This window comes from Vombatus ursinus, unplaced genomic scaffold (genome assembly GCF_900497805.2).
Source record: "Vombatus ursinus unplaced genomic scaffold, bare-nosed wombat genome assembly UNPS02009062.1, whole genome shotgun sequence".
In the NCBI taxonomy this organism is placed as follows: Eukaryota; Metazoa; Chordata; class Mammalia; order Diprotodontia; family Vombatidae; genus Vombatus; species Vombatus ursinus.
Genome location: NW_020948840.1, coordinates 14,332,080 through 14,356,680, shown reverse-complemented (window position 1 = coordinate 14,356,680; position 24,601 = coordinate 14,332,080). Strand labels below are relative to the sequence as shown.

The following is a 24,601-nucleotide window of genomic DNA, read 5'->3' as shown; positions in this document are numbered from 1 at the left end:
TAGAGTCTTATAGATTTTGTGTGTGTATGTGTGTTTTGTGTGTGTGTGTTGTGTGTGTTGCTGTTTGTATGTGACCATGAGAAAGGTACTTAACTTCTGCCTCAGTTTCTTCTACTGTAAAATGGGGGTGATAATAGCACCAATCTCAAAGAATTAGTGTGAGGATCAATTGAGATAATATTTGTAAAGGGTTTAGCACCTACCTTGAAGGATTGTTGTGAGGCTCAAATAAGATTTTTTTTTGTAAAGGGCTTAACACAGTGTTTGGTACATAGTAGGTACCATATAAATGCTTATTCTCTGATTTTTTTTTTTTTTTTTTGTAAAGGGCTTAACACAGTGTTTGGTACATAGTAGGTACCATATAAATGCTTATTCTCTTCCCTCCCTCAAATGGGATAATATTTGGAAAGTGCTTAGAACAGTGCCTGGTACATAGTAGTTGCTCAATAAATAATTGTTCTTGATTCCTTCCCCTCCACTAGTCCAATAATCTCTATGACTGGGTTTCCTAGTTTTAAGCCAAGGAGCTACTGAGTAGCTACATTTATGGGTTAAGGATAGGAACGTTAGCTGGATGTGATACTCTTTGTTCCCCAGTCGTCTCTGAAGATATCATAACTCCTAGCTTTTGGGACAAGTCATGCTCAGAATTAGAGATACCGGATCACGTGGGAATTAAAAAAAAATGCTGGTGATTCTTTGTGATTGCAGCCTATTGGAATTGTGGTAAGCATCAACTTGGAGCTTTCTGATAGCAAATCCAGTATCTGAAGCCCTTAGTCACTATGTGGCCATGGGAAAGTCACTTTCATAGTAACTATAGCTCACATTTCTAAGCATTTTAAGGTTTAAATAACACTGTAGGTGTTGTATCATATGAACCTTTCAAAAGCCATGTGAAGTTGGTGCTATTATTATTATTTCCATTTTACAGGTGAAGAAACTGAGGCCCCACAGCTAGTATATGTCTGAAGCTGGATTCTTATTTTCAAGTCCAGCACTCCATCCACTATACCTTTCTAATCCATTTCATTTCTTTCTGTAAAGTGGGGATAATAATACTTTTAGCACTTATCTCATAGGGTTATTGGCTCCAATGAGATAATGCATATAAAGAGTTCTGTAAATCTTAAAATATTATATAAATGAATTATTATTATTATTATTATTATTATTATTATTATTAATTACTGTTGCCAGTATTAGGCTCACAGGAGTATGACTGGTCTAGAAGAAGTATGGCACAAAGGGTACTTGGGTAATAGGAACAGATCAGCTCTTGCCTTTGGAGGTTTGTGGAATCCAGCATTGGTTTTCCCCAAACAGTATTTCAGAGCAGCCTGAGTCCATGCCCAAGGGGAAGGCACAGGAAGACAGCTGGGTTCCTGGTCCATCCAGTAACTTCGCTCTGACCCTTCCCCCTAAGATCGGGCTTAAACCCTCATTTAAAGTGCCAGTTCATGAGAGATGTCCAGAGGGGTAAGAAGCCAACTTGAGGGCAGCATTTGAGATAGGTTAAGGGAACCAGAGAGAAGTGGTCCGAGTTAAGTGCTTTTGTACTATGAAAAATTTCCACATTAAATAACCCCCTTGCTAGCTGTGTGAGTCATCTCTGGCTATGCCACTGTGTCTGGAGGAGATGGCCATCACAAATTCTTCTTGGTCCAAGGCGAGAGAAGAACAAAATAGAGACCCTCCTCTTCCCCCCTTTCAAAGTTAATCTGAATCCCCTTGTTTTTTAACACTAGTGGGATTAAAAACACTCAATACAGCAGTTATTAGCCTGTGGAGTCTGTGAAGCTGGTTTTGTTTTTTTTTTTTTAATTTAGTAACTATTGCAATATAATTAGTTTTCTTTGTAATCTTATGTATTTTATTTTATACATTTAAAAACATTATTCTGAGAAGAGAGTTCCATAGGCTTCACCCAACCTGCCAGTGGAAATCCTTTTTTCGAAAGTGGTTCAAGATCCCTGCTCTTATACAGGTGCTGGCCTTCCGTGGCAGATTGCTGCGGTGCACATCAGGAGATGCTGCCAGCCCAGTGGTATCTGTGGCCTAGGGAGGCAGTACAAGACTTCACTGAGTCATTGTTCAGAGCTTCTCGCCCCTGCCAAAACTCTTCCTTCTCCTGGGGAAGCTAGTGGCCTAGGAACCCAGCCATCTTCCCCTATCTCAGCCTCTCCTATTACACAGGATTTCTCTCAGTCAGGTCCTTAGCCTGGTAACAGAATGCCTCTTCCCTTATTGCCTTGGCCAGTGGCTTGCTCTCTAAGTGTCTGCCTGTAATTACATGCTCTTTCCACTAGGTCTCTTGCCTGCCTAAGAAAGTACATGCAGATAAGAACATTCTTCTAATAATTAATTAACAATCTATGGTCTCTGCCTGAAATAACTTCCCTGGCCCAAGGCCCAGCCACCCAAGTAATAAAATAAACAACAAATTGGCCCAGGCTCTGTTCTCTGCTAGTGCAGCCTGCCACTAGTATACTAGTTCAGAATCACTCATACACCAAGCAGCCTTTCTTTTCCAGATACCCAGCCTTGAGTCCTTATCTCTCAGGTAATCTGCTTGCCTACAGATTTCCCTGCATTGTTGTCTCCTTGGGGCCTGTTTGCCATAGAGGTGGATTTTGCTGCGGGCTGTTTCTTAGGATATGAGCATATGTTTGCAGTACCCATGTAGACACCCACAGGGAGGCATTGCTGGACTTGAGGGCACTTGAGAGGTTGGGTATGGGGGACCAGATTGGCAAGTGCTTGATGCCACAAGTTAGGCTGCCAGTGCTGCCCAGGTTGAGATCAGTTCCAAATCCCTTATGTCATATGTTCCATCTGTACCCTTATCCTTGCCATTGGGCAATGAGAAGCTGATGGAGTTTATTTATTTTTAAATAATATACCCACATAGCTGGTAGAGAAAAACAGCTATGCAGGCTTCTCTCCATCTTACTGTATTAATTCTTCGTGATATTCTTTATATCATTCTCAGTGATGACTCATCATTGGAGTATGATAAGACAATTTTCTACTACTATGCCCACTTCCTTCCCCCTTTCCCTCCACATTATTTTACCAGAAGAGCTGTTTCTCTGATGAACTGTAGGAATGGAGAAAGATGGACACAATTTGGGTTGGACCCAAGAACATCCTTACAGATCCCTTCTGAGCTGTCATTCTTCCCTTAGGCTTTTGGATCCCATGTACCTCCCTCTGCCTCGGTGTGACTTCTTTTCTAGGTCCCAGGTCTGCCAAAGCTGCAGAGTGGGACCTGGATGCTAGTCATGGACAGTCAGCCTGTAATTCCTCCTCAATCTCTTGGAGGTCCTGAGTAGGATATAAGGAAGCACAAGTCCTTGGAACAGGGGCATTAATAATGATGGCTTCTTCTTGGTTACTGGTTCAGATTCAGCATGAGAATTCTGTCCTGAGGACCAGAGGGCTCTCAGGAAATGGAAGTATGAAAAGCATTAAATCCAATGATGGTAGAGTAAGGTTGAGTTACTTGGTTCTTTGCCACGTAGCTGGACTATTTTGTATTGTTGTGACTCCCCTGGGAAAAGCCCTGCTTCAGGCTTATGTCAATGTGGGAGAATTTATTTCATCCATAATACAGCTGAGAAATAGCATGCTATAGTGGAATAAGCCTTGGACCTACAGTCAGGAAAGACCTGGGTTCTAATCCTGTTTCTACATTTCATTGTCAGTGACTGAAGATAAATTTCATTGTTCCAACCTTCAATTTCTTTGTGTGTGTGTGCTTGTATATTTGTGCGTATATATGCAAACATTCACCTTAAATATTTGTCTATTATGTATATAGCTTAAATATGTGTATATATAGCTTAAATGTATATGTATGTGTATGTATACATACCTTAAATTTCTGAGTATGTGTGTATGTTTTGCAAAGCTTCTATTATTATGGCTATTAATACTTTTCCCCTTACCAAGGCCCTGTCCCCTAAGAATGATAAAGGGAAAATTATGGTTCTGGGAAAATGGTATTGAGTCCTGCAGAATTAGAAGAGGGGAAGCGGATTGAGGACTGTCCTGTATTTGAAAAGCACAGTAGTCACCTGCTTGCCAGACGTGGCCCAGGCCCCTTCAAACACGTCTCATTTCATCGCATTCTACACCTCCAAGGGGGATAGGGTATTATTCCCATTTAATAAATGGGAGAAAATAAGTGATTTTTCCAGGGTCTTGCAAGAAGGGAATGATGGAGCCAGGCCTCTTAGCAAATGTACTGTCTTGATTAGGTCAGCTTCCTACCCACTGAATTTTAGTGGCAGTGTGGTATAATGTGGGAAGATTACTGGTTCTGGAGTCAGGAGACTTGAGTACAAATCCCGCCTTTGATGATTACTATCTGTGGGACCTTGGACAAATGACTTTGCCACCCTAGGCCTCATTTTCCTCATGTCTAAAATGAGGAGGCTGAGCTTGGTGGTGCTTACTTGTAATCTGCTACTGGGGAAGCCAAGGTTTATGGATCTCCTGAGCTTGGGAGTTCTGGGCTGTAGGAGGGCTAAAGTGAATTGGACGTCCATCCTAAGTCTGACACCAGTATGGTGAACTCCTCGTAATGGAGGACCACCAGGTTGCCTAAGGAAGGGTGAACCAATCCAGGTCGGAAACAGGGTTCCAGCCTGGGAGAGATGGGGAGACCCAAAAAACTAAAATAAAAGTCAGGGATTGCATGAGATGGCCTGTGAGCTCCCTTCCAGCCCTGAATCTATTGTCTTCTGACCACTGGTTGCCTGCTCTACTTCCTGGGCCTCGAAGCCCTGGGAATCACACTGACTCCAAGGATTGGCCGGTTGGGAGGATGATTCCCTTTCCTTGCTCCTGCTTTTCCAGTTCTGGGGATAGACGGAGATGGCCGTCTTCTGCTTGGATAGACCTACCCGACTACAAATCCACTCTTTTTTTTGCGTGTCTGTGGGAACGTTTTTGTCTCCCAACAGAGGCGATTTTTATCTTTTCCCATAAAGATGCAGTGTGTGAGGCTTCTCAGTAGATTTTCCTTTTGTGTGTTTGGCCCTAGGCACAGTAGGACCCTTTGTTCTAGGCTTGCAACGTCTACCCAGATGCCCTGTGCCTTTCCCCAGCCTGGCCTTGTCTGCTCTGCTCCAGCGTGGCGCTCCCAAGACCTCTGAACAGGGACTCCATTGGGGTCTTCAATTTCCTGGACTCCTGAGCTCCCAGGGATTTATTTTTCATTTGTGCCCAGCAGGGTGGGCTGACAAAGAATACGAGGTGACCCTTCAGTCTTGTCCTCCAGTGTGCCTGGGTGTTTGGTCTGTCTAGTTAGAAAACTGGGAAAATACATTATTTGCTAATCAGCTGAACACATGATCTATCCAGAGCCGGAATTTGAGAAGTTAGTGTAAAGACAGAAACTTTTTGTTTGTTTGTTTGTTTGTTTTTTGGTGAGGCAATTGGGGTTCAGTGACTTGCCCAGAGTCACACAGCTAGTGAGTGTTATGTGTCTGAGGCTGTATTTGAACTCAGGTCCTCCTGACTCCAGAGCCAGTGCTCTATCCACTGGGCCACCTAGCTGCCCCAAGACAGAATTTTAATCACTAAGGTTTGTCTTTCCTCAATTTGGGGCCAGAGATTCTTGGGCTGGTGCCAAACTATGTTCCTTAGGGTTTGACTTCGTCCTCTCCTCCATCTTTAGCTACTACTGAACTGTTCTTAGACTAAATTGACAGGATCATAGATTTAGAGGAAGGTGCCTTTGAGGTTATCCACTCCAATCCCTTGTCTTGTAGATGAGGAAACTGAGAACCAGACAGGTAATACAATTTATCCAGAATCATAGGACTAGTAAATGTTTGAACCCAGGTCTGAATGTAACTTCAGTTCCCTATCTACCATTCACCAAAGTGTCTTTAGTAGACCCCTCCCCCTAGGTGATACCAGATATTATGGTCCCTATTTTACAGATAAAAAAACTGAGTCTGAGGCTAAATAACTTATTATACAGCACACAGATAGTAAGGTTCGGAGGTAAGATTAGAACTCAGAACATAAACCTTTTTCACATACCCTTATTTAGTTTTTGCTCAGTTCTTATTGCAATGTCTTAATTTCTTTGTGTTTGTTGCATCTGCTTTTCTTTTTGTCCAAAAAGGCCCCCATAGCCTAAAGGGGCATAGAACTTCCTAAAGGCCCCAGTTTACTCAAAGGGGAGGGAGGCGATTGGGGTTAAGTGACATGCCCAGAGTCACACAGCTAGTGTCTGAAGCTGGATTTGAACTCGGGTCCTCCTAACTCCAGGGCTGGTGCTCTATCCACCTGACTGCCCCCGAATTTACTTCTTCTTTTTTTTTTTTTTTTTTTTTTTTGTGAGGCAGTCGGGGTGAAGTGACTTGCCCAGGATCACACAGGTAGTAGGTGTCAAGCGTCTGAGTCTGGATTTGAACTCAGGTCCTCCTGACTCCAAGTCCGGAGCTCTATCCACTGAGCCACCTAGCTGCCTCACCCGCCCCCCCCCCCGCCCCATTTACTTCTAAAATAGAAGGTGGCCAGCCAGAGTTGATAAAGGACTGGTTTTGCACTTTGGTTCCAAGCCCTGTCTCTGGTCCATATTAGCTGTGTGATTGCAGACAAATCACTTCATCTTTCAGTTTTCTAGACAACGAAGACCACAGGTTACGGATGAGTTGGGGCTCTTCATGCACAGAGGGAGTTTTCATACCAGGAATTTCCCCAAACTGATGTTAGAAATGCAAGTGTGCACCACCATAATGTGCCTCAATGGGGATGATTTGTCTTTATGATTCCTGAGCTCCTAGAAACATCCTCTTAGAAGAAGAACCATCCTGGGTCTGGACAAACAAGTCAGTATCTTTCTTTTAGTGTTAGACATCCCATTCCATTGTTGGGAATAGATGTGAAATGATGGGCCTCAGACGCACGGAGATGGCACAGTCTATGTGGCTGTGTTTTCTCCAAGCTATGACCTAGCTCTCTGCAGACCTCCAATCTCTTGACCAGTATCCTTCAGGGATAACGTTCTTCTTTTGGCATTTCTGCCCCCTTTGCATACAGAGTTCAGCCTGGTTCTTGTTTTCACTTGGGCTGCCATGTAGGTCCTACCCCCCACCCACTGTGCCCTTCAGTGACTTCTCCTTCTTCACAGGTGGCTGGAGTTCCTGGCTACAGGAGGGAGAGAGCCTTAGGGGAGAAGGGTGTAACACCTAGGAAGAATGATGCCTGGGTAAATGTGATGCAAACCAGGGTCAACCCCTCCTCCCCATTCCCCCACCCCACCATGTGTGTGTGTGTGTGTGTGTGTGTGTGTGTGTGTGTGTGTGTGTGTATATTTAAACTTTTCTGTTGTTCTTCAGCAAATAGGGCAGCAGAATAAGCGGCAAGGCCTTGAGCCCTGCGTACAGTGTATAGTGACTGGAGTGGGCAGAGAGACTTCTGCCAGGTATGGAAGGCAGGGTAGTTCAGGAGCCGCTTCTGACCCTAACTAGCCATGGAGACTCGAATAAGCCCCTGCCTCAGTTTCCTCGCCTGCAAGAGGAGAACAATGTGGGCTTGTTCTGTCTGATCCTTCATGGTTGTGTTGAGAGTCAACTGAGAAAATGGATGTGATAGCTCCCTTCATATATGTGAGTGGCAATGGAGAAGATAAAGTAGGCTTCTTCTGTATCATTACCTAGGACAGAATTTAGGACCAAGGGGCCAGAGTTTAAGGGGGTAGATTTGCGCTCAATAAAAAAGGAAAATTACTATGCTTTTCTGGTTTTATTTTTTGAAAAGCTTACTGGGCTGTAGGCTCACTAAAAACTGTCTTGTCAGATCTTTTCTAAACCATGTATTTTCCCCCCTGTAGTTTAACAGTTTTCTCTGCACAATAAGTTTAATAAATGTATGCATGATGACTATTGAAAAGTGAAAAGAAACATCCTTGGAAGGTGTTTTTATTTTTGTTTTCAGAGCCATAGTGCTTGCCCTAATAGCAATCCCATTACCAGAGGAAATCCTGGCTCTAAGCAGTGTTTTTTGCTTAGGCTGGGATCCTAGGGAGATGATCAGGGCGGGATTGTCCAAGGCACTGGAGGTACAGCCCAAGAGAGTATGGAGAAGTTCAGGGCTAGCCTGGTTCTCGATTTTTCTTGGGATCAAGATTACCCATTCCTCAGTCTCATTGGTGGAGACCTAGCCTCCCCAGGGACTTCCTTTTCTGTGTTTTTTATCTTTGGGGAAGGCGAGCCATAGCAACCCAACTGAAACTGCCTCCGGGCAACCTTTATGCAAATGAATCGCTTTGTCCTTATAATACTTTAGTCATTATAAACCAGTGGAAATTCCAGAGTTGGTGCCCAGGTGTGAATCATCACTGTTTGCTAGTCTTGTGTGGTTTATTTTACTGGGGAGAGGAGGACACAGAGTGCGTTATTTCACATCATTTGCTCTCCTCATTCAGAAGGTGGGAGCCTTATGGGCTAGTCCAAGGGTAGGGAACCCCCTTAAGGCCACATGTGGCCTTCTAGGTCCTTTACTGTGGCCTTTTGACTGAATCCAGATTTTAAGGATTTGTTCTGTAAAATTTGGATTCAGTCCAAATGCCTCACTTAAGGACCTAGAAGGCCACGGGTTACCCACCCCTGGTCTAGTCTGGAGAGCCCCTGGGATGAGAATCTGGATATTTAGATACTTCCAGCTCTGTTCCTAGCTTTCTGCTCTTTGATATGTGCAAATCACTTCATATCCTGAGACCCCAGTTCTCTCTTTGGCAGAATGAGGGGGTCAAGGCTAGATCGTCTTTAAAAGCCCATGATGCAGCCACCATTCTGTGATTATAAAATCAAGTTCCTTCCTTTTTCTGGCCTCTCCTTTGTGTGTGAGAGACAGACCCTCCAGCTGCAGATGAGATTCATTTCACAGCAGGAGAGGTTGAAATTCTCAGGCCTGACACATTTCCATTTCAAGCTGCTAGAGGGCTAAGTCTTATATGTGTCACATATAACAAGTTTTGTTTTTTTTTTAAATTTCCTGTCCCCATGAGTTGCCTCTTTTTATACATCAGGGGCAGGCCAGGAGACCATTGTAGGTGGGGTTACCAACCAGCCAGAATTTGGCTAGCATTTTATCACAAAAACTGCTTGCTTCTCATTGATGTCAAGATGCTTTTTGTTTGTCTGTGTTTTTTTTGTTGTTGTTTTGTTTTTGTTTTTTTTTAACCCTAATTATAGGTGAAAGCCTTGTGTGAGAGACTCCTGAAACAAAGGGCCCAGGTGTGCTTTGGAGAAGCTTCTCCCTTGATGGAACCCAACTGAGCAGTCACTAGTCCTGAAGATGTATATAAATCCCCAAAGCCATTTAAAGGCTGGGTCCAGATTTTTCCTTTTTCTTTTCTTTTTTCTAAAATTGTGAACCTAATGATCATTAGCAAATACAAACATTTCAATATACAAAGAATAAGAAAAAAAAGTATGAAAAACTGTGAAATTCTGTTACATAAGGTTTGTTTCTTAATAAGTATATAAATAAATGTATATATATTGTGTGTGTATATATATATACATATATACACGTGTATTTAAAAAGATAGTACCAAAGTTGCTCTGTTGTCTGTACTTCTGTTTTGTTGTTTTGTGCGTTATTTTAAAATATAGTTTTATTTATAAACTGTTTTTTTCACCTTCTTGCCAGGCTCCATGACTCCACAGCATCAGTTTCTTAGTGAAGGCTGGCAAATGTCTATTAAGACTTTTTTGCTGCCAACTTCCTGGTGCAAGATGGTAGCAAAAAATCTGCTTGTTTTTTTTTTTTCCCTCTCTCTCTTGCTTGCTTTCAGCTTCTTACTTCTCTCATTCTCCTCCTCCCCTACCCATACTTCTTCTGAGGTCTAGCCAGCACCATGTACATATTTTTGGGGTAAACACCTCATTTCCTCAAGTTACTTAAAATGGAAAGATGAAGAGACAGTTAGCACAGCATTAAGGGCCTTAGATGTGAAGGTCATGATCCTCTCGATTTGGGACTCAGAAAATAGATTTTTAAAAATTATATATGCATATATATGCATACATATACACACATATATACATATATGTATATAATATTTTATATACATATATGTATATGATATTTTATTTTTTCCCAATTACATGTAAAAACAATTTTTAACATCCATTTTTAAAAGTTTTAAGTTCCAAATTTTCTCCCTCCCTTCCTCTCCCCTCCCTGAGATGGTAAACAATTTGATGTGGGTTATACATATGCAATCATGCAAAACATATTTCCATATTAGACCCTGAAAATAGTTGTTAGGGCAACTTATGCCCACATAGGCCCAACTTTCAAATGGCACTGACCACTGATCCATCTGCAAACTTGGCAAAAGCTTTATTTCTGTGAACAGTTGGGGATAAGGGATCTGGGTTAGTAGCACAGTATTGATCAAAAGGAGCTGGAGGGAGAGATGTCATGGAATGAGCAATGCTTGTGTGGGGAGGGATGAGGTAGAGTTTGGGGGAGTAGGGATGAGGAAAAGTGGTGCAGACCTATGATTTCATCAATACAAGAAGTTCCTAGCATGGAAACTCTCCACTGATGCATGCCTGCAACTCATCTGTAATTTATAGTCTAAGAGAGTTGCCTGGGACCCTAAGAGGTTAAGGCTCTTCTCTAGGGTCAGGTATAGGTCCTATGTGTCAGAGTAGGACTTAAACCCAGGTCTTCTTAACTGCAATGCTGGTCCTCTTTCTGCCATGACATACTGCTTCCCAGCGGCCGAAAACCAGTCTTTTTAAAGTTAAAAACAGAGGCATTGAATAAAATGACTTAGTAAGAAGAGAAGCAACCAAACATTTCCCCAGTAAGCCTTCCAAAAATATATAGAACATTAGTGGAAAGAATTGACCCATTAGGGAATCCATGGGGAACAGCAACATGCAAGGAACATGGATGGCCAGGGGACACATAGGGAGAGATAACTTCACAGGAGAACATGTGATTAGCCTTTTAATAAATGCTCAAGAACTGATTTATTCTTCTCTTCACTTACTTCAGATGCTGCAATAAACTATCCCATGCCTTTATTTCACTAATTCAAATAGTACACAAACTATTCTACCATTTTTTTCCCTTTCCCTTCAAGTCCTGGCAAGTATAACTAATGTTATCAGCAAATTTTTCACTTGAAAATAACCTGAGCTAAAGCAGCAAGGTCTATACAGACATCATTTCTGTTTTTAAAGCATAATTATAGTTCATTTGTCATCCTTGTTGAGTAATGCTAGCTTGCATTTATAGACCACTTTAAGGTTTGCTAAGCATTTTGTAAGCATTATCTCATTAGAGGCTTATAACAATCCTGTAAAGTAGATAATATTATGACCCTCATTTTACTGATGAGGAATCTGAGGACTAGAAAAGTTAAGTGACTTGTCCAAGGTCACATAGCTAGTGTCAAAGAAAGATTTTGAACTGAGCTTTTCCTAGCTCAAAGTCCAGCACTCTTAACTACTATAGTATCCTGGCTCAGTAATGATTTCATATGCCTAGATATAACCCCTAGGGAAGTCCAGCATACCATATAGTACTGGGGACCTTCTTAGCCACAATACTGTCCCTCAGATAAGGATTCTTAATCCAGAGTCTATGAACTTTAAAAAAAAAAGTTTCAGTATAATTGGTTTTGTAATCTTACATATTTTATCCATTTAAAAATTATTCTGAGAAGAGGTCCATGGGTTTCACCAGACTGCCAGAGGGGGTTCATGACCCACAAAAAGTTAACCCTTGCTTTAAGATAAGATTCAAACTCTTCACTATGTTATTTAAAGCTCTTCACAGTCTGGCTTCAGCCTTCCTTTCTGGTTTGATTATAAATTACTCTCCCTCACACGTTCTGTGCTGTAGCCAAACTGACCTGCTTGCTAGTCTGTATGAAAGATATTCCATCTTCCCACCTCCATGCCTATGCACAGGCTGCCCCTCATACCTGGAATGCCATTCCTCCTGACATTTGCCTATTAGAATCTCTAGCTTCCTTCAGCTCAAGTGGCACATCCTAACAAGGTATTTCTGTTCCCTCTAGTTGATAGTGTTATCTCCCTCCTCAGATTAGCCTCTCTGTGTTTCTCTATGTGCTGTATTCCTCCTGTATAATTTAGTCTCCTTGGAGGCAGCTACCATTAAGCTTTATCTTTTTAACTCTAGTGCCTGGAACATAGTAGGTGCTTAGTGAATAGCCCCTTATAGGAGCTTTCTTGACATTATAGTATAACAGATAGAACACTAGACTTAGTGGAGAAGATCTGGGTTCAGATTCCCCATTTTACTTGCTAGCTGTGTGACCTTGGGCAAATCACTTAACTCTGAGCTCCAATTTATTTGTCTGTAAAATAGCGATCATGACCTGGATTGCAGGTTGTTTTGATTATTGAACAAGAGAATTTAAGAGAGAACACTTTTTAAATCAGTCAGCAAGCATTTATTAAGTGCCTACTGTGTTCCAAATACTGTGCTAAGCACTAGGGATAGAAAGAAAGGCAAAAAACAGTCCCTGCTTAGAAAGAGCTTAGTCTAATGAGGTGCAAATAACCATAAGCAAATGAGATGTGTGCTTGATTAATTGGAGGTAATCAAGAAAGGGAAGGCACTCGCTTTCATTAGATAGAGATCAGGAAAGATTTCTTATAAGAGATGGTATTTCAGCTGAGACTTGAAGGAAACCAGGGAAGTTAGGAAGCAGAGATGAGGAGGGAGGGCCTGAGTTCCAGGCAATGGTGCACAGCAAGTTAAAACGTCCAGAGTCTTGGGATGGAGTGCCTTGTTCAAGAAACAGCAAGGAGGCCAATAGCACTGGCTCACAGAGTATGTAAAGAGGTAAGGCAATAAGGAGTAAGAAGCCTGTAAAGGCAGGAAGGGACCCCCTTAAATCTATCATTGGACCCCTTAGGTATTCATGGACCACACTGTGGTTAAGAATCCTTGGTATAGAGGCATCATGCTGTAAAACAATATCTAATACATTCATATATAAGGGTAAATATATTTATTAAAGTAACAAGTGAATTTAAAAAAGAAAGGTAGGAAGGGGCTAGGTTATTAAAGCCTTTTGAAAGCCAAATAGAAGATTTTATACTTGATCCTGGAGGTAATAGGGAGCCAGTGGAGAAGATTGATTAGGGTGGTGACACGATCAAATTTACACTTTAAGAACATCAATTTACCAACCACACGAGTGAAGGATGAACTAGAAAAGGAAGAGAATTGAGGCAGGGGGACCAAGCAGCAAACTATTGCAACAACCCAGGTGTGAGGTGATCAAGGCCTGTACCAGGTTGGTGACAGTGTCAGAGGAGAGAATGGAGCATATACAAGAAACGTGACGGTACAAACAATAGAACTTGGCAGCTAATTGGATATGGAACGTAAGAGAGCTGGAAGTCAAGGATGATGCCTACGTTGTGAGCCGGGGTGGCTTGGGAGGATGATGGTACCCTCCACACAGCCCTTTAGAAATGTGGGCCATGATAATTGTTCCTTGTACAGAATACCAAAATCAAACCTCTTTTTCCTTTCGTCAGGTACTTACTGGAACAGGACTTCCCAGGCATGAGAATCGGACCTGAGCCCACTACTGATTCATTCATTGCGGTGATGCACGGAGATGTGGAAGGAATTATTCCAGGAAATGCACTGGTGGTAGACCCGAAGAAACCTTTTAGGAAACTCAATGCTTTTGGAAATGCCTTCTTGAACAGGTTGGTGAGCTGGGCCCTTTCCTGTCTCTTTCTCCTTGGGGGCTACAGCAGAAGAGATAGTAGCAGAGAAGAAAAGATGGAGTCAGTTTTTTCCTTAGACTTCTAGTCTTTATTGTAACCAGAGGACTTTCCCCCCTCCCTCCTCTGCTGTTGGTATCCTGGGTCATGCTGAGCTGAGCCAAGTCACTCTCCATGTGGACAAACATGAATAGGCGCCTCGGAGTGGCAAACACCAGGCCCATTCACTGCCGCCCAGGGCGGGGGCCAGGGCTCTAAGCCAACCCGAATTCTCCTTGCCCTTCTTTCTCCCTACTCCGGATGAGTGTGACCCAAGCTGCCTCATCTGGTACATTTGTTTCCTGGCGGCTAATCTTAGCTTGCCTGGAATTTGGCTCAAAGTCATAGGATTATAGATTTAGAGATGCAAGGGAGCTAGAGGTCATCTGATCCAACCTGTTGGTTTTAAAGATGAAGAAATAGAAGTCCTAGAGATGTGAATGAAGTTACTCCCCCAAGGTCACACAGCTAGTGAAGAGTAAAAGAAGCATTTCAGTCGAGGGCCTCTGACTCAAAATCCAATGTTCTTTCTACTGTACCAGCTCTCACTTGGGAGGGGTGTTAAATCCCAGGAAGCTGGTTAAGTGATTTTCCTGGAATCACCTAGCTTGTAAGAGTCAAAGGCAGGATTCGAATATAAGTTTTCTTGATTCCAAGACTATTGCTCAGTCCACTCTGCCTTGGGTACCTTCATCTATCAGCAAATTAACATTTTTATAATGAAGATACATATGGAGGAAATGCAAGGATAAAATTCTGTGGTCCCATAAAACAAGTCACAAAAAAAAAAAAAATAAATCCAGGTGATTATAGACTGCCAGCTAATAAAAACAGAAAATTAAAGTTGGAAGGAGAAGAAATTCTAAAGATTATCTTATCCACTATGCTCCTCCAGAGAGAGGACTGATGAATTCTGAGTGCAAATTGAAACATTTTTTCACCATGTTAATTTTTCTTACCTTTTTTTTTCAACATGGCTAATATGGAACTATGTTTTTCGTGACTTCACATGTATTATGGGTATCATATTACTTGCCTTCCCAATGGGTAGAGGAGGGGCTGGAGAGAAGGAAAGAATTTGAAACTGAAAATGAAAATTTTTTTTAAAATGTAAAAATGTATTATCTAGTCCAATCCTATCATTTTGTAAAACACAAAGCCCAGAGAAATGAAGGTTACGTGGCTAATTAATGACGGCTGGTATTAGAACCCAAGTTTTAAATTCATGGAGCTTGAGAATCAGTTGAATAAACTAGATGTGCTTAGCCTGGAGCAGAGGGATTTACTAGGGCCGTGGCAGCTGTATTCACATATGTGTGGCACGTGATTATGATCACCAAATTTGGCCCCTAAGAAGAGTTGACAAAACACACCTTCTACCTTCTTTATATCCGTCAAAGAATGTAGCTGTTAAAGGTGGCATGTACTGCCAGATTTGGTTGATGTGTTGATTAGTTACACTGAAAGTTTTTATCCTTTTATATTTTATTTTCTGTTTCAAGAGATGGTTCTTTGGATGGGGAGTCCTAGTGGGCATTCTTTTTATACATTAGTTGTACTTGATGGTCATTGAGGTCCCCTCCAGCTGTCAGATTTTATTATTCTGGTGCCACTGAGCCTGTGGTTCTTCAGAAGCTTCTGAAAAGCTTACAAAGGTCCAGTAACGTGGAATATTGTGCTTCTACCATGTATGCTGCACTGTAGGGGATGTGGAAGACACAGAAAAAACGATGGCTGTCCTCAAAGAGCTTATGGTCCAGTGAGGCAAATAAGTTTAGCCCAAGAATCAAGGTGAACAGTACAAGACAGGATGTAATAAAGTACAAAATTTCATGGTACAGTTTGTAAGTGTTGCAGATATTCAGAACTCAGTGAGAATCATCACAGAGGCAGAGAAACTTGAATGACGAGTTGGATTTGGAGCAGTGGCACCCATTCTTGGTGCACTCCATGGTTGGAGGTGGCATGCAACCTCAGCGGAGGCACAGCAGTAACCTTCTCTCTTCCCCTCTACTTTCCAGCGTTTCCTCTTTTGGGCCCGTTGGGCCCTCTTCACAGTACTTTATTTGGGGAGCAGAGGAGAGGAGCCCAAATGTTTGGGTCCAAACATGGTCCTAGTGGCCCTTCCACAGGCACTGTGTTTGGGAAAGAACTTAAGACAATGAGGGGCATCAGCTTGACTTAACTAGAATAAAGATTGCCTCTAAGAAATAAGGTTGGATACCCAGAGCTGGATCAGTTTACTTAAGGGCACTGATAGCCAGGCAGTGGATTTTGGACTTGATGCAGTAGGAAAGAAAGACCCACTGAAGTTTTTTGAGCCAGTGAGTGATGGAATAAAGGCTTTGTTTTCAGAATATTAGTCTGACAGTGGGGTCCCGGATGGATCGCAACAGGAGAGAGTTCTGGATCACACAATGTCTGGAACAAAGAAAGTGCTTAATAAATGTTTATTTATTGAAGCAGAGATGTGCAGGGAACATTTAACAACCAGCTCTACAAAAATGTACCCATGACATGCACTTTGAAGTTTAATCTGTATTATAAATATTTGTTCCATCATTTCCTTAAAGCTTGACAATCAGCAAAACAGTAAACTAAGCTCTAATTTGTAGCATTTGTTGATTTCTGAGATATGAATATTCTCACTGAAAATTAGCAGTCAGATAGCTGATTTTGAGTTGGCTGCGTCACATCCCTGGCCTAGTGCTAGGAGGGCTGTCTAGGAAGCAGTTAATCATTTAGGTGTGAAAGAGAAGGACCTAAGTGGAACCACAAAATTTCAGAGTTCCAAGAGAGATCTCATAGACCATCTAGCCCAAGCCAGCCCTGAACAAGTCTCCCCTCTGCAGTGTAGTTGAAAAGTGCGGATCTAGCTTTTACTTAGTCTTCCAGTGACAAAGAGCTGACTACTTTCCAAGTCAGTCCATTCAACTTTTGCACATCCCTGTTCATGCAAGTTGGGGCAGGTAGGTGGTACAATGGATAGACCACTGGGCTTGGAGTCAGGAAGACTCATCTTCCTGAGTTCAAATCTGGCCTCAGATACTCACTACCTGTGTGACCCTAGGCAAGTCACCTAATCCTGTTTGCCTCAGTTTCTTCATCTGTAAAAATGAGCTGGAGAAGAAAATGGCAAAACATTCCAATATTTTTGCCAAGAAAACCCCAAATGGGATCATGAAGAGTTGAACACAACTGAAAAACAATAAAAATTCATGCAAGTTAAGCTTGATATAAGTTTTTTCTTACATCAAGCCTAATTTTCCACACAAAGTAGAAGGATAACATTGGAAAAGGAGAGGAAGTAATTGATGTGAAACATTTAAGGAAAAATTCACAAGATTTGGTGAATGATGAGGTGAACTATGGCTACAACCTCAGTGAAGGCACATTGATAACCTTCTCAGTATATGCTTAGAAAAAAAATTTTATGTAATAGAGATCCATGATACAATCCTCTTTTTCTGTTCTTTATTTTATGTAAAAATTCATGTTTGTTAATGCTTAGTTTTGCAATCAAAAGATAAAATAAGTCAAAGACAATAATGGCACAGGGCAATGGTTCTCAAACTTATTGATCTCAGAGCCCCGTTAGACAATTGTCTTTAAAAATATTGAGGATTTCAAAGAGCTTTGTTTATATGGCCCATAAATATCAATGTTTACCATTAGTAGAAATTAAAACTGATTTAAAAATATGTGTTTTGTTAATTTAAAATAACGATAGTAAACATGATAAATAATGTTTTTAAGGATATTTTTTTTCCTAAACCAAAAAAAAAAATGAGAAGAATGGCATTGTTCTACATATTTTTGTGAATGTCTTTAATGTTTGGCTTAATAGAAAACAACTAGATTCTCTCATCTGCTTCTGTATTTGATCTGTTATGCTGTATTGTTTTGGTTGAAGCAAAATCTGGCCTCACACAGATATGTAGTTGGAAAGGGGGGTGGTTATTTTAATAGGTAAATGATATCACTGTATTATTAAGGAAGTAGTATTTACCTCAGTCACCACCAAGGACCATATGGACCACGTGGATCCATGGATCATACTTTGGAATTGTTGGCATAGTAGACAGTTTGCTGGGGTTGGAGTCAGAGGATTTAGTTTGAAATCCTGGTTCTGCCACTAATAACTTGTTTGAACTTGGGCAATTGAAACTCCCTGGCTTTCAGTTTCATCATCTATAAAAGGAGGGGAGTTGTACTAGACAACTTCTAAGGTCCGGGGCGGGGGGGGGGGGGTGTGCTGGCATGTTTAACATAACAACCGACTTCCTGGAAAAAATATATACAACACCCTTTCAAGTTTAATCTGCAATATTAATGTTTTCTTTATCATTTGCTTAAGTTAAGCCCTGATTTGGAGTCTTTGCCAATTTCCGAGGTGTGAATGCTCACATTGACAATTGAACAGTTGGGGAGAGCTGGTACAAGCTGTCTCTAGCACACTGCCTGAGGTCCCTTCCAGTCCTAGTCTTGTGATGTATGATGGTGCCATTGAAGAAAGAGTCATAATGGGAAGCCAGTGATTGGAGGGAGGGGGAGAGAATTAAGGGGGAGATGATAAATTTGATTGTAAGCATGCAAACTGTGAAATGATGGTGAGACATCCAAATGAAAATACATAGTAGGAAGTCTCTTGGGAACTAATAAAGATGGAAAACCTTCTGGCATCAGGGAACCCTGTGGTCAAGAGGGCCCCTCAGCCTCAGCAATGGAAGGAACCTCAAGAAGAAGGTGACGTGCTGAGCATTAGAGTAGTGACCTTTATTCTTCCTCTATCCCTTTCCTCTGAGGAAAGAGTGTTTTGGTTTCTTCTTCCCCCAAGTCCTTATTGCCCCTTGAATGCTGCCTATATATATAGGCCAGGTGAGTGAACCTGGGACCCCCATCGCTAAGGCAATTGTTGTCTCAATCCTCCAGGGCTTGACAGGATGGAGGGAGATGTCCCTGCCATGATCCTTCACCCTCATCAGAATCATTATAGATGAGTCCTGTGTTATAGGATGGGATGCTAGGATCACCAGCCTGTTTAAACAGGAACTCATCTCGATTATCCATTTGTAATCCAAAACTAAAACCCATGCCAGTTTCCTTCCTTCTGCCACCGAAAAACACTGGCTCTGGGGAGAGCAAGTGACTGAAAACAAGTTATAAAATGAGCATAAGGGAAACAATTTAAAAGGTAGAACTGCAGGCAAAATAAATCATAAAGTGTATCTGAAAGCCAACTAGAAGTGATTTTTGCATTTTAAAAATGTCCCGCAATGAATTGGACGTATAACATTAGTGCTGAGGTAAGAGGATGGACCTTGGGGGAAAAAATGGTCTTATCTACATAAAGATAGTAACAGAAGTCACAAGAATGGAAATAGATGAATTGAGAATTCAATGGCTTACCCTAATCTAGAATTGAACCCCCATAGAATTTGTGGAGATGTCTCCTTACTGGCATGTATGTCACAGGATTCCTAGGAATCCAAAGTCAGGGATTTAGATCATTTTTGAAGGGAGTGAAATTGAGGTGGAGAGGAGACAAAGGATTCATCTCATGTCAGTGAGTGACAGAAATACAAAGAGATAAAGGACAAAAGGTGAAGCATGCCTCCTGCCTCTTGACAGAGAGGTGGTTGATTATAGGTGCGTGCACATGAGGCATACATTGTCAGACAGGCCAGTGGGTTCATTGTTTTGCTTAACAGTATGTATTTGTTACAAGAGAAGGTTCTGTCGAGTCTGGGAAGAGTCACTGGGAAATGAGTGATCCAAAAAAAAAGAAAAAATGTCAAAACACTTAACGGGGAAGAAGAGTATGAAAAAGGAGGCAGTGTAATGTCATGGAAAAGAAACCGAGATAGGAGTCAGGGATACAGGATTTTATTTCTGGATCTACCACCGGTGACTATTTGACCATAGGCGAGTCATTTAAGAGATAAAAATTTATTTTTAAATGTTTTCTTTATCGCTTGCTTAAGTTAAGCTCAGACTTGGAGTCTTTGCCAATTTTCGAGGTGTGAGTGCTCACATTGACAATTGAACAGTTGGGGAGAGCTGGTACAAGCTGGCTCTAGCACACTACCGAGGTCCCTTCCAGTCCTAATCTTGTGATGTATGATGGTGCCATTGAAGAAAGAGTCATAATGGGAAGCCATTATGGTTTAATATTATTATCATGATAATAAACCATTATTATTTAGTGTTTAAAGGTTTGCAAACTGCTCTCCATGCAGTGTATTACCTCATTTGATCCTCACAACAACCCTGTTTTGTATGTAAAATTATTATTCTTATTTTTCAGATAAGTAAACTGGGGTTCAGGGAGGTTTAAGTGACTTGCCCACTGTCACACAGTAAGTAGATAACTGAGACAGAATTGGAACTTGGGTCTTGCTAATTCCAAGCACTCTCTTACTATACCACCCAGAGTCAGGAAAACCAGGTTCAAACCAAGGGTATCCTGATAAAGGATTAACAACTGGCTCTCCAGAAAAAGAAAAAATTGTACATGACATACTTTTAAGTTTGATTTTCATCGCTTCCTAAAGTCTAGACAATCAACAAAAATCAAGCCCAAATTATAAATTTGCCAATTTCTTGCAAAATGGATTGCTCTGATTATATTAAATTGAAAAGTTTTTACACAAACAAAGCCAGTGCAACCAAGATTAGAAAGGAAGCAGAAATCTGGGAAATAATTTTTACAGGCAGTGTCTCTGATAAAGTGTCTCATTTCTAAAATATATAGAGAACTGAGTTAAATTTATAAGAATGCAAGTCATTCCCCAATTGATAAATGGTCAAAGGATATGAACAGGCAGTTTTCAGAGGAAGAAATTAAAATTATGGTCATATGAAAAAAATACTCTAAGTCACCATTGATTAGAGAAATGCAAAGAAGTACTATATCACACTTACCAGATTGGCTAAGATGACAAAGCAGGAAAATGATAAGTGTTGGAGAAGATGTGGGAAAATTGGAACATTAATGCATTGTTGGTGGAGTTGTGAACTGATCCTACCATTCTGGAGAGCAATTTGGAATTATGCCCAAAGGGCTACAAGAATGTATATATCCTTTGACCTAGCAATACCACTTCTAGGTTTGTATCCCAAAGAGAACATAAAAATGGGAAAAGGACCCACATACACAAAAATATTTAAAGCAGCTCTTTTTGTGGTGGCAAAGAATTGGAAATTGAGGGGATGCCCATCAATTGGGGAATAGCTGAACAAGTTGTGGTATATGAATGTAATGGAATACTATTGTGCTATAAGAAATGATGAGCAAGCAGACTTCAGAAAAACTTGGAAAGACTTATATGAACCAAGGCTGAGTGAAATGAGCAGAACCAGGAGAACATTGTACACAGTAACAGCCACATTGTGCGCTGACTGAATTTGCTAGACTTAGCTCTTCTCAGCAATGCAAGGATCTAAGACAACTCCAAAAGACTCACAATGGAAAATACTGTCCACATCCAGAGAAAGAACTTTGGAGTCTGAATACAAATGGAAGCATATTATTTGCTCTTCTTGTCTTTTGTTGTTTTGTTTTATTTCTTTTTTCTCTTGGTTCCTCCCATTAGTTCTAATTCTTCCTTACATCATAACTAATGTGAAAATATGCTTAATATGAATGTGTAAGTAGAACCTATATCAGATTGCACACTGTGTCTTGGGGAAGAGGGAGGAAAAAGGCAGGGAGAAAATTTAAAATTCAAAATCTTATGGAAGTTAATGTTGAAAACTAAAAATAAATTAATTAACTTAAAAAAGAAGCTGAAAAAAAATTGCCAATTTCTGAGGTGTAAATACTCACACTAGGGGCAGCTAGGTGGTGCAGTAGATAGAGCACTGGCCCTGGAATCAAGAGGACCTGAGTTCAAATCTGGCCTCAGACACTTGACACTAGCTGTGTGACCCATGGCAAGTCACTTAACCCCATTGCCTAGCCAAAACAAAAAAAAAAATACACTGAAAATATAACCATCAGCTCTGCCCATTTGAGCTGGCTCCAGCTGGGTGACCAAGTCAAATTACTTACCCTCTCAGAATTCCCTCAGCTGTGTGATGAGAATAATAACATCAGAAGCATCAGGGTTGTTGTGAGACTCCAATGAGATAATATTTGTCAGGCCCTTTGCACACATCAAGGGAATGAAGTTCAATTGTCATTCCTAATCTTTCTGTGCTTTCTCTATTTCCTCCTCTGTCTTAACATTATTGCAGCACTACTGGGAAGATGAAATGATTTACCAAGCTGCAAAGCCCAAATAGAAGGAGTATTATTCTAGAGTACTCCATGAATGCTTAATTAATCCGAAGGGTTTTATCACTTTACAGAAGTGAGTCACTGCTTGGCCATCAATCCATTATCGCCAGCGTTGAGTTGGATATGCTAGAGAACCAATACCTTTTTCCCCATTTTTCCCTCAACTGTATCTGACTTTCTTTATTTTTTCTTTTTTGCCTCTTGTGAATGTTCAGAATGTTTGAGCCAGGCGCCTCCCACCTCCCTCTGCCTTGGCCTCCTACGTGCTTTCCGGCTGGACCCGGGCTTCAAGTGGGCAAAAAAGGCCTTGCTCAGGACCTTGGAGCCCCTATTGCTGACAAGCAGGCCTGTATGGGGTGGGACCTGGCAGTCGTAGTGGTTAACAGGACACATTTCCCTCAAAAGCATTGCAGGAATAGCCCAGTTTCTCTGATACGCCTACTTGAAAGATACTGTTGAGATTTTTGCTCTGGCAGAATGTGTGGGTCCGACATTATAAAGACCCACAAATCATTACCAAATTCCAGTTTACAGGAATTTCTCCCCACTCACCCTGCTACCTAACCTTCTTATGTTCTAATAAACTACGTATGACTTCTTTTTTTTTGATAATTTATTTTTAGTTTTCAACATTCACTTCCATAAGATTTTTAGTTTTAAATTTTCTCCCTTTCCCACAGCCTTCCCCCTTGCCAAGATGGTGTGCAATCTGATATAGGCTCTACTTATACATTCATATTTTCCCATTAGTCATGATTACATATCCCTTCAAGAGAAGCTGGACTTGAAAATTGTGCATTTATCTTGAATTAAGATTGGGGGGAGGGAGGAGAAGGGAATAAGCATTTATTAAGTACCTACTATGTGCCAGGCAACGTGCTAAGAGCTTTACAAACATCTCATTTGAGCCTCACTAAAACCCTGGGAAATAGGTACTATTATTATCCCTATTTTACAGTTGAAGATACTGAGGTAGACAAAGGTTAACTGACTTTTCCTGGGTCACACAGCTAGTCAATGTCTGTGGTCAAATTTGAGCTCAGGTCTTCCTGACTCCAGGCTATCCTTATACTACCATGATCTTTTTTGTTGTCATTCAGTCATTTTTCAGTTGTGTCTGACCCTTTGTGACCCCATTTGAGGTTTTCTTGGCAAAGTTACTAGAGTGGTATGCCATTTCCTCCTGCACTAGATACAGTGGATCCATTTGTCAGGCAATCATAAGTTAAAGTGACTTGCCCAGGGTCACACAACCAATAAGTGTCTGAGCCTGGATTTGAACTTGAGTCTTCTTGAATCCAGGCCTAGTACTCTATCCACTGAACCACCCTCATATTGTAATCTTACAGTTCTTCAAAAAGGGGAAAGTTCACAGAATCATAGTTTTAGGGATCTTAGAAGCCATCTAATTTAGCTTCCTCATTGAGGAAGCCGAGGCTTAGAGAGATTGAGACTTACTTGTCCAAGAAGTAGGAGGAGACAGGCCAGATCTGGACCCCTGATTTTCTGACTCCAAAGCTCAGAATTTCTCCTCCATTGTTATTCTGGATATTGTACACGTATCTTGTTCCATTTCTCCAAAGCTCAAGCTGTCTTTTAGCCACCCAGAAGATCTCTGATTAGGCTCATATTCGTCGTCATACAGGATATAAAGTCATACGAGTGCTGGTGAGAAGTTTTTTTATCTGTACTAAAGGCAGTATATCTGAGAAAAAGTCTAAATTACTATAAACGTGAACTTGGATTCTACTTGCTAGAAGAACTGTGAGTCACTGTGATATGTTCCCAGAGGTGAGGTTAGTGGGGGAAGGTGGAGGATTAAATTCTCTTCTAGAGAATTTCATTTTTTAAAAGTCAGGCTGCTGGCTTAGTCATAATGCCCAACTGCATTTCTATGCTGCATTATACTTTGAGCATCTTCTCTCATGCATTATTTCCCCCATTTTGTAAGTAAGGACTCTCAGAATGGCTACACACAGGTTGTGATTTGCCTGGAATCACAGAGCCAGAATATGTCATTGTGCTGGGTGCTGAGGGTGCAAAAATTAAACAAAAATGGTCTTTCCTCCCTTTGAGGATATTACAGTCTACCTCTCTGCCACTGACTTACAGGGTGATCTTGGGTGAATCAGCCTCCCTCTGGGTTCTTTTTGCTCATCTGCAAAATGAAGTTGCTAGATGGTACAGTAGCATGGAAACAGCATGGGTGTCAGGAGATGGGTTTAAGTGTTTTTTTCTACCACTAGTTTGCCATGAGGCCTCAGAGCAGTTGGTTTACTTTTCTGGGCCACGATTCCTTTGTTTGTAGATGAGCGGCTTAGATCAAATGATCTCTAAGAATCTTGGCATATTAGGGCTTCACCTTCTACAAGAAGGCTTTTTTAGATCTGGCTTCTCTGCTTCCTTCCCCCCAGCAATTGATAGGGACTTTTCTCTCTAAACCTCTCCGTATTTATCCAACATACTTGTCAATATACGTGTTGTCTTCTCCGGTAGACTGTAAGCTCCTTGAGGGCAG

At 41.3% G+C, this 24,601-nt stretch overlaps 1 protein-coding gene across 1 annotated transcript in view; it reads left to right on the top strand.

The window, feature by feature from the left end:
* The window catches only part of EHD3 (EH domain containing 3), a 53,694-nt gene that overhangs the window by 4,580 nt on the left and 24,513 nt on the right, over positions 1-24,601 (top strand). Inside the window, exon 2 of the mRNA XM_027850401.1 lies at positions 13,569-13,745. Within this exon, the coding sequence (XP_027706202.1) occupies positions 13,569-13,745 (177 nt within the window). The remainder of the gene's footprint in view (positions 1-13,568; positions 13,746-24,601) is intronic.